At 48.5% G+C, this 14,111-nt stretch overlaps 1 protein-coding gene across 1 annotated transcript; it reads left to right on the top strand.

Annotated features, from left to right (window-relative positions):
* The first annotated feature begins 3,097 nt into the window (after positions 1–3,097).
* Positions 3,098–10,092, top strand: LOC127238377 (cytochrome P450 2A3). Its single transcript, XM_051206965.1, has 9 exons — positions 3,098–3,283; positions 3,536–3,698; positions 4,450–4,599; positions 4,839–4,999; positions 6,363–6,539; positions 7,603–7,744; positions 8,180–8,367; positions 8,796–8,937; positions 9,745–10,092. Exons 1-9 carry the CDS (start codon positions 3,104–3,106, stop codon positions 9,924–9,926), a joined length of 1,485 nt encoding a protein of 494 aa, XP_051062922.1. The 5' UTR covers positions 3,098–3,103; the 3' UTR covers positions 9,927–10,092.
* Positions 10,093–14,111: the final 4,019 nt, after the last annotated feature.

Genomic DNA, 14,111 nt, shown 5'->3' with positions numbered 1-14,111 from the left:
TAATTTAGACTGCAGCACACAGAAACATCAGTCTTGAACTTGTCTCCTTGCAGGCTGACTTTCATATTGCTGGAAGGTGCGGGTTGGAAACTTCCAGGGGAGAACATCTAACAATTGTCTTACCTAGTGTGGGACCCTCTATGCTACAATGTAAACCAGAGTTGCAAAAGGCAGATTGAACAGAATCCATTTCCTTTGTACTATAGATTAATAACTTGCAATTACAACTGAATATAATAGCTGGTATTTGTTGCTTTTATGCATTAACTCATACACTCCTACCAAGAGGTACATGCACTCAATCCTTGGGCCCCTAAAGCTCAGTGTGGCCATGAGGTCAGCTCTTCAAGGACTCACAACAGAGAGGATTTCAGGGATACTGGCAGGATTGAAGGGTGGTGGGGGATGGTATCTGCCCAGATTAGGGTTCCACTCCATACCTTGTAATTGCTCATAGTCACTCAACCAGAAAGGGAAACTAAGGCCCACCAAAAGGGGATTTTCTGTGTCCTCCGCTAACTCACTCTGCAAGCCTGTCTTGATTGACTGCCACTTGCACATGTCTCCTCCAGGTGACTGCGGGCACTAATCCCTCGTTCACGTGCCTGCATCTCTCCCACATGGCCTCAGTAAAAATCAATAAGAGCAAATACACTCGATCTCTCTCGAGCTCTTCAAACTCAGTTCCCCTTCCCACCCCCACCCCTGCACAGATCACGAGAGCCTGCATGAACACTCGGGGTCTTTCCTGGTGCCACCTTCACTGAGAAGCAAATTCCCCAAATTGCTCCCTGCCTCCTATTCGAGTGGAAACAGGGGGAGAGGAGAGGTCCAGGCTCAGGCTGGTGCAGGTGCAGACTGGTAATAAAGATTAAGGGGATATCACTACCTGCCAAACCTAGGCTAATCCCATTCCCCACCTCTTCCTCCTCCCAAATCAACAAACAACTTTCCTCTCCGCTTTCTTCTCTGCCCTTTGTTTCTCCCCAACAAGTCCAACAGCCCAGAAGAAGACAAGCAAAATGCCAGTCATGGGAGTTCCAGCCTCACCCACCTCCACCTAGCCAAAGCTAGGGTACCACCATGAATGCTCCATCCATCACAGCCTGCCAGTGTCCACCTGAGGTCCCTCCCAGGGTCTAGCTGAGGCCAATCTCAACAAGTTCCTCGTGTTTGTGTCAGAACCTGATGGGGCCTAACCCAGAGCCTGTATGATGCCACACTCCCAGCTTCATTCAGGCAATCCCAGTGACAATCTGCCTCCACTCTCAAGGTCCCTCTTAGCATAAGAGGTGATTCTACTAAAGTCCCCTTGGAGTCGAGTTCAATGCTAACTTCTTTCTGGCCTTAGTGCCGCCTGGGGACAGTCTCAATGCCAACGTCATCCTCCTCCCTCCTGGGTCTGCTGGATACTGACATAGCGACGGCCATGTCTTGTCTTTTGCCCACCCAATACAATCCCAATCTCAGCACCCACCCAGCCCCCAAGTGGCTCCCAAGACGAGCTGGGCTAGGCAATGAAGAGAACAGGAAATTCCAGCTCCTTCATGATCTTGGAAATCTCAATCGAGGTTGATGATGTAATGACTCCATAATTACTAACATTCCACAGATTGGGATACAAACAATTTTCCTGGGGGCACCCGTTCATCAAAAGGTAACTGTCCTAATTATTACAGAAGAATTTCAATGTGGGAGAGCAGTGACCACTCTTCCCTTCTCAGTGGCCACCCTTAGCATCCCAGGCTCCTTTTCTGCCCCCCTTGCCGGAGGCTTAACTAAGTCTCCCCACCTCCATTCCCTCTTCCTGCTTTACCCTGGCAATGCAGGCATCAGCCCATTAACCACACACGGCAATTACGATCCCCTCCACTGGTGGGGGAAAAGTCTGAGAAAGCTGTAGATGTAGGCTAAGGCAGATTCTGATGCCTTTGGCTTGCAGGCTTTTCTGGTTTGTGGCCCCACGCCACAACTCCGTGCTCTGTTCTCGGTACATCCATATGTAAAACCGGGAACTTTGTACACAACAACAGCAATGAGCCAGTCAACCTGGTGGCCTTTCCTAAGGATTGGATAGAAGTGGGGTGGGGAGTGCTTTTGTAAATTGGAACTTTTCTACTGTGTTTGTGGTTGTCATCGTCGTTGCTCAAGACCTAGACAGACACTCTGACAACAGTGGCCCTACGAAGTTGTCTCTAGTGCTGTGCAAATTTTCTATTGGAATTGGACTCTTGCCCCCCACACACACACTTTTCCCAGATCCTATATTCCAGAGGTTTAGCCTACACTTGGGGACTCCCCCCAAGAGTTCTGAGCATCAAGAGAAAACCTGGGGCCAAATCCAAAGTATATCCACACCTGGGTGCAGATGTTGGCTCTAGATCCTCTTGGGATGTCCATATTCTCCCTGGTACTCCTCACCCACGGTCATTCTTGCCTTGAGATCCACAACCCATAGCCCTGAAGCCTCCCCTTCTCAGTCCCTTAAATTTAGGACTCTCTTCATTGAAGGACTCCCAGAGTCAGGAGTGGCGGTGTAAGACTATAATCCCGGCACTCAGGAAGCAGACACAGGTGAATCTCCGTGATCTACAGATTAAGCTTCAGCCCCACCAGGAATGCATAGTGAGAACTTGTCTCAAACAAACAAGAAAACTGACTTTCAAATTCATTGCTATTTACCCTGTATCACGCTTATGAAATATAGATTCTTCTCTCCTGAGACCCTAATATCGCATCATTTTGGTCCCTTCCCAGGGGAATGCACTCCACACCCAAAGCTCAGAAGAGTCTCCAATATAAATGCTATGAAAGATTCAGTTCTGGCTTCTGTGTACTGTCCCATTCCTCTATGATGCATAGCCCCGGAGTACTTCCTCCTTAGATGTCACAAATTCTGTCTACTCCCTGTTAATCCCTCATGGGGCCCTCCTCCTCCTTGATTGTTGGCTATGCCCCAAACGTGGTGCACAATGGAGGGGGTAGTCTGGAGGTGAAATGAGACAATTGCGTAACCAAGACCAAAGGCCACCCTTCCACATCAGGATGTATAAATGCAAACCAATTCAGCCATCACCGTCTGTCTGCCACCCTCACTTCAACCATGCTGGCCTCTGGACTGCTCCTGGTGACTGTGCTGGCCTTCCTCGTTGTCCTGGTCTTGATGTCTGTCTGGAAGCAGAGGAAGCTCTCAGGGAAGCTGCCTCCAGGACCGACCCCATTGCCCTTCATCGGGAACTACCTTCAGCTGAACACAGAGCAGATGTACAACTCCCTCATGAAGGTGCCACTGGGCAGGGAGATGGGTAGAACTGGCGCACGGAGGGGTGCCCAGTTTTGATTGAGACTTTGTGATAGGCTATTGACCAGGTGGGAGTGTAATATTAGGCCAGGGAGATTTTGAAGAGTCAGCAACAATTCCTAGGCTTGTGAGATCACATCTTGGGACATCCCATCTGGTAGCTGTTACAACTCCAGAGAAAGGCATCCCAGACCTGACATCAAGGTCTGACTTCTCTCCTCTAACCTCGCTCAGATCAGCGAACGCTATGGTCCTGTGTTCACCATCCACCTGGGGCCTCGCCCAATTGTGGTACTATGTGGACAGGAAGCAGTCAAGGAGGCTCTAGTGGATCAAGCTGAGGAATTCAGTGGGCGTGGCGAGCAGGCCACCTTTGACTGGCTCTTCAAAGGCTATGGTGAGTGGGACAAGACACTGGGAAAGTGGCAGGGAACGTTTACAAGGTATCAGTTTCTCCAGCCTCCTCCCTGACTCTTCGCTCCCTTCCAGGCTATCGTCTTCCCTGTCTGCAGCTGGCTGTGTCAAGTCTCGAACTCCTCAAGTCCTAATTTTCCTCTCTCTCTCTCTCTCTCTCTGTTCTCTCTCACCCACCCATTCTCCGTGCCTCCTAGTCCCCACCCCACCCCCAAGCCTTCTCTTGCGCCTTGGGATTTCTCTATCCAAATTCCACACCTCTAACAGACTCCAGAGCTCACCACCACCAGCACACCCCATCATTCTTAGCTTCTGTGATTGCCCGGGATTCTGTCTCTCTTTCCCTCCCCTGCTTTCTTCTTCCTCTGTCGGAGCATCACAGAGATCTGTTCCCAAGGCCAGTCTCCAGGCAGCAATCTCGCCTCCTCCCAGGCTCTCTTCATCTCTCTCTTTCCTTATCTCTCTCTTCCCTAGCTCGGTTATAAATCTTTCACAACCCTACCCACCCCCAGATCTCTGTCCTGTCTCTCTGTCCCTGCATCTGTCTCCCTCTTCCTACTGTCCTCTACTCGCTCTTTCTTCCACCCCCCACCTCCACCCCGTAGTTTTGTGGCGCATCTTTGCATCTGTGCATCTTTCTTCCCTGCGGGAAGAGGGCAGGGGTGATTAGTGGTCCTTGGCCAGCCACGCCCCTCTTCTCTGACTTCTCCCCCCACCCCCACTCACCTTCCCAGGCGTAGCCTTTAGCAGCGGCGAGCGTGCCAAGCAGCTGAGGCGCTTCTCCATTGCCACATTGCGGGACTTCGGCGTGGGCAAGCGTGGCATTGAGGAGCGCATCCAAGAGGAGGCGGGCTTTCTCCTGGAGGCATTCCGAAAGACAAACGGTAAGCAGAGCCCCGCAAGTTCTCAGAACCGACCAAGGGGGAGACACCCTAGGAAAAGCAGTAGGAACTAGACTAGGGAATAGAGGCCTGGTCCCGCTGTGGGGCCTGGTGTCCAGGTTTTGGCGGACTCCGCACTGCAGCCAGTGCTCATTTTGAATTCTTTGATTCAAAGTATCTGATGCTGTTACCCCGGTGATGTTTTTCCTAGCTCCTCTCTCCTTCCCCCTCGCTGCCCACAGGTGCCCTGATTGACCCCACCTTCTACCTGAGCAGAACCGTCTCCAACATCATTAGCTCCATCGTTTTCGGCGACCGCTTTGACTATGAGGACAAAGAGTTCCTGTCACTGCTGAGGATGATGCTGGGGAGTTTCCAGTTCACAGCTACCTCCACTGGGCAGGTAACCTGTTTCAACCTTGTCCTGCCACCCCCAGACCGAAGCTGCCAGCTCGCTCACTCCCAAACTGCCAGCCTCTTTCCAGCAGGTACCTTCAAAGTAGCCGGGCAGTTAATGCCAGAACACGTGTCATAACACAGTTTATACAGCTGTGCCTGACATCGGAGCCCGCAGAGTACACGCGGGGTGAGGGGAGAAGAGACACTTTCTCACTTCTACACTACTACAGAAACTCATCAAGTCATTCTACTCTCTAACACGAGGTCGCTACAGGAAGCCCCCCCCCCGCATGTACACTAGCCCCCTTCAGTTCCCTAGTGTCTGGTGCTGCAAAATCCAGATCGCTCAAATCACGTGCCCTCTGCAAAATGTTCAGAGCCAGCCCACTGGACTATGTACACGAGTGTCCCTTACCCCTGCCCCTCTAAGCAAAATCTCTGCACAGAATGTCCCTCAAGCGCCCAGTTACAGGACTTCCAGCACAGATCACTCACACACCTACACCTATTCAGGGCCTTCTGTGCAGACGTTCGAATAGCAATGCCCGTAACCAGGTGAATGTCAGCACTACTTAAAAATACTTTGAAAAATTTTTGAACAAGCTTATATTGCGTATTAAGCCTATTCATCCCCGTACCCTCTGCCTTTCTTTTCCCACACCTCCTGCTTTAGTCCTCTTCGTCCTCTGAGACAGTTTTCCTTCTACTTCCAAATAATACGCATGTATGTGTATATGCACATGATTTAATGTATCTACACCACAAATGAAAAAAATATATGCACATGAGCTCTCTCTAAGACTGGTTAAATTTGCTTATTACTATTATCTCCAGTTGGAGCCATCTTCCTGAAAATGCTGTAACTTTGTTTTTAAGGGCTGGAAAATAGTTCAGTTGCGTATATAAATCACATTTTTTTCTTCTCCATTACCCTGCTTTTGGCCACTTAGGTTGATTGTATAATTTAGCTTTGTGACCTCACCAGCACTAATTTAATGTTGGAACGGCTGTTAGAACTCACGAATGAAAATCCCATTGGTATACCAACAGCTCTCTCCAGCTGAAGTCACCCAAACACCTAAATATCTACATAGGCAACCCTTCCCAACAACTGGATGCCTCCCACTCCAGCCTCACCTGCATACCCCGAGCCTGCATGTGTTCCCCAATCCACCTCACTTAAAACCTCCGGCAATAGTCCTCATGCTTAAACTAAAACACAGCTCTGCTGCCACACAGCGCCACCGGGATGCCTAAACTCCTGGACAGGTGGTGTGAACATCCCTCGTCTTAACACAGATGTCACAGCTGTTGGGTTTTTGTCCAGGGGCAACTGCCTTGGTTTCTCGTTCTCTTCCCACCAACAGCTCTACGAGATGTTCTCTTCGGTGATGAAGCACCTGCCGGGGCCGCAGCAACAGGCCTTTAAGGAACTACAGGGGCTGGAGGATTTCATAACCAAGAAGGTGGAACAGAACCAAAGCACCCTGGATCCCAACTCCCCAAGGGACTTCATCGACTCCTTCCTCATCCGCATGCAGGAGGTAAACCCAGAAGATGGGAGCATGATGGGAGGTACAAAGCCACGTAGGATGAAATCAGGCTCGGGGATGAGGAGTTAACAGAGGACCACTCATCCCTACCCATGTTATAATTCTTATTCAACATCACTGTTCCATCCACTTCTCTCTTATTCTCAGGAGGTGTGTACAGGCTGAGGTAGCAGCCAGGGGGCAGGGCTGCCATGTTCCAGGCACTGTTTTAAAGGCTTAGTTCTGTTAACTTATTTAATACCCACAACTCTTGAGCAAGATTGTGTTTCAACTCCCGTTTTACAAACGAGGAGGCTGCAGCCCTGATAATATGGGTGATCTGTCTGATACCACAGCATGAAGGCTGTACGTCCTACCTCACTGGCTCCAACTGATGCTTTCAGCTATCACGCTGATTGCATGTGTCTGTCCTCATGACTGGTTTACATCTGTGCGGACCCGTGCTTTACTGGGACCTTCTCCCATCCGTTCAGAACAGAGAGGGAGATTTTGTCATTGGTGGTTTTGAGATAGGATCATGCTATGTACACCAGACTGGCCTGTAACTCTCCTTGTAGACCAGCCCAGCCTCAAACCTGTGGTGGTCCTCCTGAATCTGCTTTCTGGAGGCTGAAATAACCAGTGTGTAGTATCTGGCCACGATGGTCCAAGGGCTGGAGAGGTGGCTCAGTGGTTATGAGCGCTGTCTGCTCTTTCAGAGTTCTGGGTTCAATTCCAAGCACCCACATGGCAGCTCACAACTGTCTATAACTCCAGTTTCAGGGGACCAAACACCCATGTCAAAACACCAATGCACATAAAGTGAAAACTGACAGCTAGACATGGTCATTAAAGCTCAGACAATCAACTAAGTCAATAAATGACGGAAGAGCACTGGATTAGGGTGCTGGATCATTTCCAAAGTCTGGAACCTGGAGAGCACCTGGCATAGCCAGGATCCCTCTTCTCCCCTTAGGTCTGCGCCAAAGAGACGTGAATTTGGGTGGGAGGGTGCAAAACAGAAAGATGCCAGGAGCATAGGAGTGGGCTGGACTTGAACGCTTCCCTCCTGCAGGAGAGGAAGAACCCCAATACAGAGTTCTACATGAAGAACTTGGTGCTGACGACGCTGAACCTCTTCTTTGCTGGTACAGAGACTGTCAGCACAACCCTACGCTATGGCTTCCTGCTGCTCATGAAGCACCCAGATGTGGAGGGTGAGGCTGCAAGGGACGGGAAGGGGAGAGGGAGGTCATGGATCCTAAACTTGCTTCACTGATGTGCCACACTGTCCCCTACCTCTCTCAAGAAACTCTCAGGTAGTTGTCCCCTGCTCTGCAGAGACAGAGTCAGCTGGTGGGCACCGGTCTCTAGTTGTTGAATCAACTGGTGTGTTGTTCACCTGGATTTCAAGGAGCCACTTGCTGATCCCCCAGACCCTGACTAAATCTCCTTCTTCACGATTCCAGCATAATTCTGTTATGATCCGGTTAACAAGAACCTCATCCAGCAATGCCTATGGCTTGCATGTATTGAAAATGAGTGACAGTGTCAAACACTGTCTCACAGCCTCCATTCGGTTCTACGTTTTTGCACTGTCATTCCCAGGGTGAGGGTTCTCGGACCCCTAAACACACCTCTCTTCTTCTCAGCCAAAGTCCAAGAGGAGATTGACCGGGTGATTGGCAAGAACCGGCAGCCCAAATATGAGGACCGCCTGAAGATGCCTTACACAGAGGCTGTGATCCATGAGATTCAACGATTTGGAGACATGATCCCCATGGGCCTGGCTCGTAGGGTCACCAAGGACACCAAGTTCCGGGACTTCTTCATTCCCAAGGTGCTGACTCACCCAGCCGATAGTGACCTCCAGCCCTTCATGGGCCCGCAGGCCCTCCTCCTCTCCTCTTAGAGCTCACCCAAACCTCTCTCACTATCCCAGTGACAGGCTTTCTCTACCACCACACCCCTCCACCCTCCTACGTAGTTTTCTGACCTGGGAGTTTCAACTCTGTGCCTTTCAATCATCGAGTCACACGACGTTATACACTTAATCTCGCTCATCCTGCCTCATATAATGTGAGCCCCACATCTCCTGTCTCAAGGATAATGACATTACTTTCCTCAGAGCTCCTCCCTCAAGGCCCCCACCTACTCACATACATTATGTTTATCTTCACCTGGGATACCCTAACTCATCCCTCTAACCCCTAAGGGCCAGCAGGACACTCATCCAAATCTACCTTACCAACCCTTCCTCATTGACAGGGCACTGAAGTGTTTCCTATGCTGGGCTCTGTGCTGAGGGACCCCAAGTTCTTCTCCAACCCCAATGACTTCAACCCAAAGCACTTTCTGGATGACAAAGGACAGTTTAAGAAGAGCGATGCGTTTGTACCCTTTTCCATAGGTAAGAGGCCACTGTCTAGTGCCAGGCCACTGCTCACACCAACAGAGATACCTTATCCATGGTGCGCCTCTGATGCAACCAAATATCTCTCCATCTTGGAAGGTCCTCTTGGATTGAACCTTCAGCCAATCAGCTGCAACTTACATAATTCCCAAGTGCCATGTATCTGAACCCTGGAGAAGTGATGGTCAAACTGTAGTGATAGATGGAGGGAAATGAAAGCTTAAACTAAGTCAGAAGTCTTCCCCAGGTCACACAACCAGTTCTTAGAAAGGATGTGGCAGCTGGGTGTAGTAGCACACACCTTTAATCCCAGCACTCGGGAGACAGAGGCAGGAGGATCTCTGTGAGTAGGAGGCCAGCCTGATCTACAGAGCTAGTCCCAGGACAGCCAGGGCTATTACACAGAGAAACCCTGTCTCAAAAGAAAAACAAAGAAAAGAAAGGAAAGGCAGGAAGGAAGGAAGGAAGGAAGGAAGGACAGAGAGAGAAGGGAAGAAATGAAGGAAGGGAAAGAGAGAGAAAGAAGGAAGGAAGGAAGGAAGGGAGGGAGGAAGGAAGGACAGAGAGGGAAGGATGTGGCGCAGCCATATTGGAGAGCACCTCTGTAGGGAAGGGAATCCACATTTCTCATTGTAGCAACCTGGCGTGGACCAATCCACCACAAGTATGGGGGAAACTGAGGCTCAGAGAGTCAAGCCTCCTTTAAAGGTCTCAGCCCTTCCTCCCACAGAGAGTATAGCCAGGGGTTTGGTACGGGGGTGAGGGCGAGAACTGGCTTCACCTTGCCCTGTCTCCTCTCTTTAGGAAAGCGATACTGCTTCGGAGAAGGACTGGCTAGAATGGAGCTCTTTCTCTTCCTCACGAACATCCTGCAGAACTTCCACCTCAGATCCCCACAGGCACCCCAGGACATCGATGTGTCCCCTAAACTCGTGGGCTTTGCCACGATCCCACCAAACTACACCATGAGTTTCTTGTCCCGTTGAGCCAGGGCTGGAAGAGGGTAAAGGGAAGGGTGGAGACCAGGCTAGTGAGGGGTTGGGACTTGGAAGGAGTCAGAGGAACAGGAGAGACAGAGGATATGAATAGACTTGGTTAAGAGTGACTGGCATTTCAAGGTAGATCAAGAGAAAGGGGAAATGTATTCTATGTTGTGAATAGTAATAATAATAATAATAATAATAAAGTAGACATTATTTATAGAATAAGTATATTCTTTGTCAAGTTTATGCTAACATGTCTTGTGATCTCACTTAATGCTCACAAATGCATGGGAAGGGAAGAGAGTTCATGTCCATTTTATTAGTGAGGCATATTCATGACCTCATAGTATTTTCTTAGTCTAAGTGTACTGAAGTCTCACGGATTCCAAGAGCTCAACAGTACTTGGAAGAATATCCAAGGCATTGGCCTTGGGCGGGGTTTCAAATGTCACCACACTTCATATAAAACAACAAGAGCTCAGCCTATTGCCACATCATCCTGCCTAGAGGTATCCAGAGCTTCAGGTGGGTGGCCAACCTGGCATCACCATTCAACTCACCCACACTTTGCTCTGCTTTCGTGGAACTCATTGCCAGGGCATCATCAGCCATGCCTTGTTAGTTAAATTCACTATATCAGACTCAAAGTCCATCTAGAGAACTGGAGTGGGGCCTCTTAACAAGGTCCATGGTAGAGAAAGACACTTTTACAGACGGTCAGGAAAACTTAGGGGGTCAGCACATTGTCATGGGTCCGCGCTGAATCACGGATGTGTGTGTAAGTGTACTTTGCAGGGTTTCCTCGGGATGCGCATGAGCCCATATTCTGCCATGGGTTGGTTTCAGACCCAGTTAAGAGTTTTTAAAAGCCTATGTTCCAATGGCACTAGTATAAATCCGATGAGTGTATAGCAGAGCAATGCACAGTCTTGACAACAGCGGGCACATCAGCTGGGCATCTCTTCTTGTTTTTATGATGTTTGTATCAGGCAGACTCAGAACAGAGGGGGTGGGTATCAAGGCATCAAGATGACATCATTGGGAACTGCATTGCAAGCTCTCCCTTGCAGCAGACTTCAATCCTACAAGCTTCAGATAATTCCTGGGAGAATGAAGAGAGGAAGGAGGTTGGGGAGACAGCTCCAGTGGATAAGTACTTGCCAAGCAATCATGCATTTGGAGCCCCAGCACCCACTAAGATTCAGGCCTGGGGGCATATGCTTATCACCCTAATGCTGGGAAGGAGTTGAAGGCAATTGTGAGTTCTGGATTTAATTAGAGACCTTGTCTCAAAAAACAAAACCGAGATTGAAGAATGCATGCAGAGTTGACCTCTGGACTCAACACACAAGTGCACAAGCACCTGTGTGCACATACAGAAAGGTACACACACACACACACACACACACACACACACACACACACACAGGAAAGAGGAGCTAGCTCAGTTTTAACAATGAGACATCTTCAGGGGAAGGGATGGTGGCTTGCAAGCCTTTGTCTGAAAAGGAGGGAGGGAAAAAATTCTAAAATCATGAAGACATGACCAAGTTTGCTGAGACAAGGCATATTATATCCAACCATGTTCTGCTCTATAGCATCAGAGCATATATCCTGATGAAGTGCATCTGGAACCTTCTTCAGGATAAGCCACATGTCAAGGCACAAAATTTTCAGTCTCTTTATAACTATTAGGTGAACTAGAGTAACCCTGATGAACAAAGGGGAACGCAGCCAGAAATCAATAGCAGAGTCAAACCACAAAAACCACAAGGATGGGGGAAAAAAAAGAAATTTTTTTCTTTCCCTGACAAATAAAAATTACACATATTAGGGGCTAGAGACAGCTCAGTGGTTAAAAGCACAGGCTGTTCTTGCAAAGCATTTGAACTGAGTTCCCAGCATCCATGTCTGGCAGCTCAAAGCTCCAGGATCCAGCACCCTCTTCTGGATTCCATGGGCACATGCATGTTTACGAAACTTCACACCCAGAGACCTATACAAGTACACACGATTTTAAAAATAAGCCTTTAAAGCATATCCACGTTAATGAAGTGCATCCGATGTCTTCATACATGTACAAATTATGCAATGGGTAAGTGACATCCACAAAAACAATGCAGACTTAGAAATACCATATGTTAAGTCATAGACTCCTTACATAATGGAACAAAAATAAACACATACAAACTTATGGAACAAGAACAGCCATAGCCTGGCATGGCATTTAAAGGAAGGTCTCATTCATAAGTGTTCTTTTTAAAATTTCCCACAGGCTAAGCGGGGCCGTGATGGGACACGACTTTAATTCCAGCAATCAGGAAGCAGAGGCAGGCGAACAGGCGAATCTCTGTGAGTTTGAGGCCAGCCTGGTCTACAAAGCTACACAGAGAAACCCTGTCTCAAAAAAAAAAAAAAAAAAAAAAAAAAAAAAAGAAGGAAGAAGGAAAGAAAAGCCCCATGGGTTAGAAAGATTCATCACAAGGAGATTTTTTTTCTTGATTTTATAAAACATTTTTTAAGATTATAGTATTTGTTTATTTATTTACTTTCTATAACCAAGTCCATTTAAATGAAAACAAACATTTATAGACAATATTTGGAAATTTGGGCGTTGTTCTTTCCAAACTACTTCCTGCTGGTAGAGGGCGCTGTCATGGGGGATTCTAAGAAGATGCAGAAATCCTGGCTGTAGTCTGTAAGGCTGCTTTGTCCAGCTGTTTTGAATGTAGGATCACCTGGGACTCTGTTTCAGGCGGTCTGGCTTGATCAAACCACATTAGTCTGGAAGGAATCCACAGCTTTTCATTTTCTGGGGAAACAAAAATAAAAATAAAAAAATGCTTTGACTCCAAAATTTAAGTTCAAGGATATTATAGTATTTTAACATCATTCCCCCCCCCCATCCTCCCTCCAAACCCTCACAACCACAACGGCAAAGTAGAAACCATATTCCAAAGAAATAGTGAGGAGATGGAAATCTTAACAACAAGGTGGGATGGGGGAGAAGCAGGACACCCCCTCTCCAACCTGGGTATACCCAGAAGGGCGGTGACTGGAGCTCAAGGTACCCTAGAGACTGCAGGCACCCCCGCTGAGGATGGCAATAACTGCGAGAGGAACAGCCTTTAAACCCTGCGTGGGAAATTGCTCTGAAAGTCATTTTTCTTGCATAACGAGCTAACATTAGAGAAGAAACTAATCACATTCTTCAACCTGAAAAGAGCTGCGCGCACGCGCGCGTACTCGTGCTCAGGAGCTCTCTCAAGGTCCGTGCTTGAGGACAGAACTACTCAGGGTGGGTGTGGGGATTAGTGCAGAGTGGAAGAAACATGGCTCACTGACATGTCACACCTCTGCATCCTAAGGACACAGCTCTAGAAGGTCACAAAAGTCAGTTACTAGAAGGAAGTGCTTGGCCACAAACCAGCTAGGTGGCATCATTGACTGGGGGAGGCAGTGCGGTCAATGGCTTCAGTTTCTGTGCTTAAGTAGCAATACTGTCACCTAAGATCAAGTATGGAGAGGTCTGACAGTGAGTCCCATAGAGCACTGGACCATATAGCAGTGGTTTGCTTCTTTACTCCCCTCTGAGCTGTTCTGGAATGTGCCATATTCTCATTTAGTTTTTGATGTGAGGGCCTCTCCTTTGGGAAGTAGAGAAAGGAGAAAGGTTGTTTGTTTCTCCCCCAGCCCAGGGGGTGGGGGAGGGTCTCCCTCCTGATCGCAGGCGACTTAATGAAGCTAGGGGAGCTTTCCTTCTTGATGGGCAGACTGTAAGACAGAAGGAAGGTTGCATATTACACAAAGAGGGAGACTCCGGAGGGAAGAAGAGTAGAGAGGCAGGAAGAGAGAGAAAAGAGAAACGAGGTAACGAGGGGAAAAGATGGTCAAATGCATGATATACTTGAAAGAAATAGTCTTTATAAAACCAGAAACTGTGGACAATTAATATACAGCAACTAAAATTAATAGTAAGACTGAGGAGATATTGGCAGCTGCTGGCTGCTGGGAAAGGAAGTGTCGGTGTCCCTTAAGAAGATGGCAGCAGCCCAAGCCTTTCCTAAGTCTTAGATCCAGCTGAATCATCACATATTATCCTCAAACATGAGGCCCAAAGAGTTGCTGGGTGGGAGGGTGCCTTTCCACAGAAGGCTGCTGGGGTCTGTGAGACTGCACGCCTGCTGT

This window comes from Phodopus roborovskii, unplaced genomic scaffold, assembly GCF_943737965.1.
Source record: "Phodopus roborovskii unplaced genomic scaffold, PHOROB, whole genome shotgun sequence".
NCBI lineage: Eukaryota > Metazoa > Chordata > Mammalia > Rodentia > Cricetidae > Phodopus > Phodopus roborovskii.
This window is presented reverse-complemented; position numbering and strand designations above follow the sequence as displayed.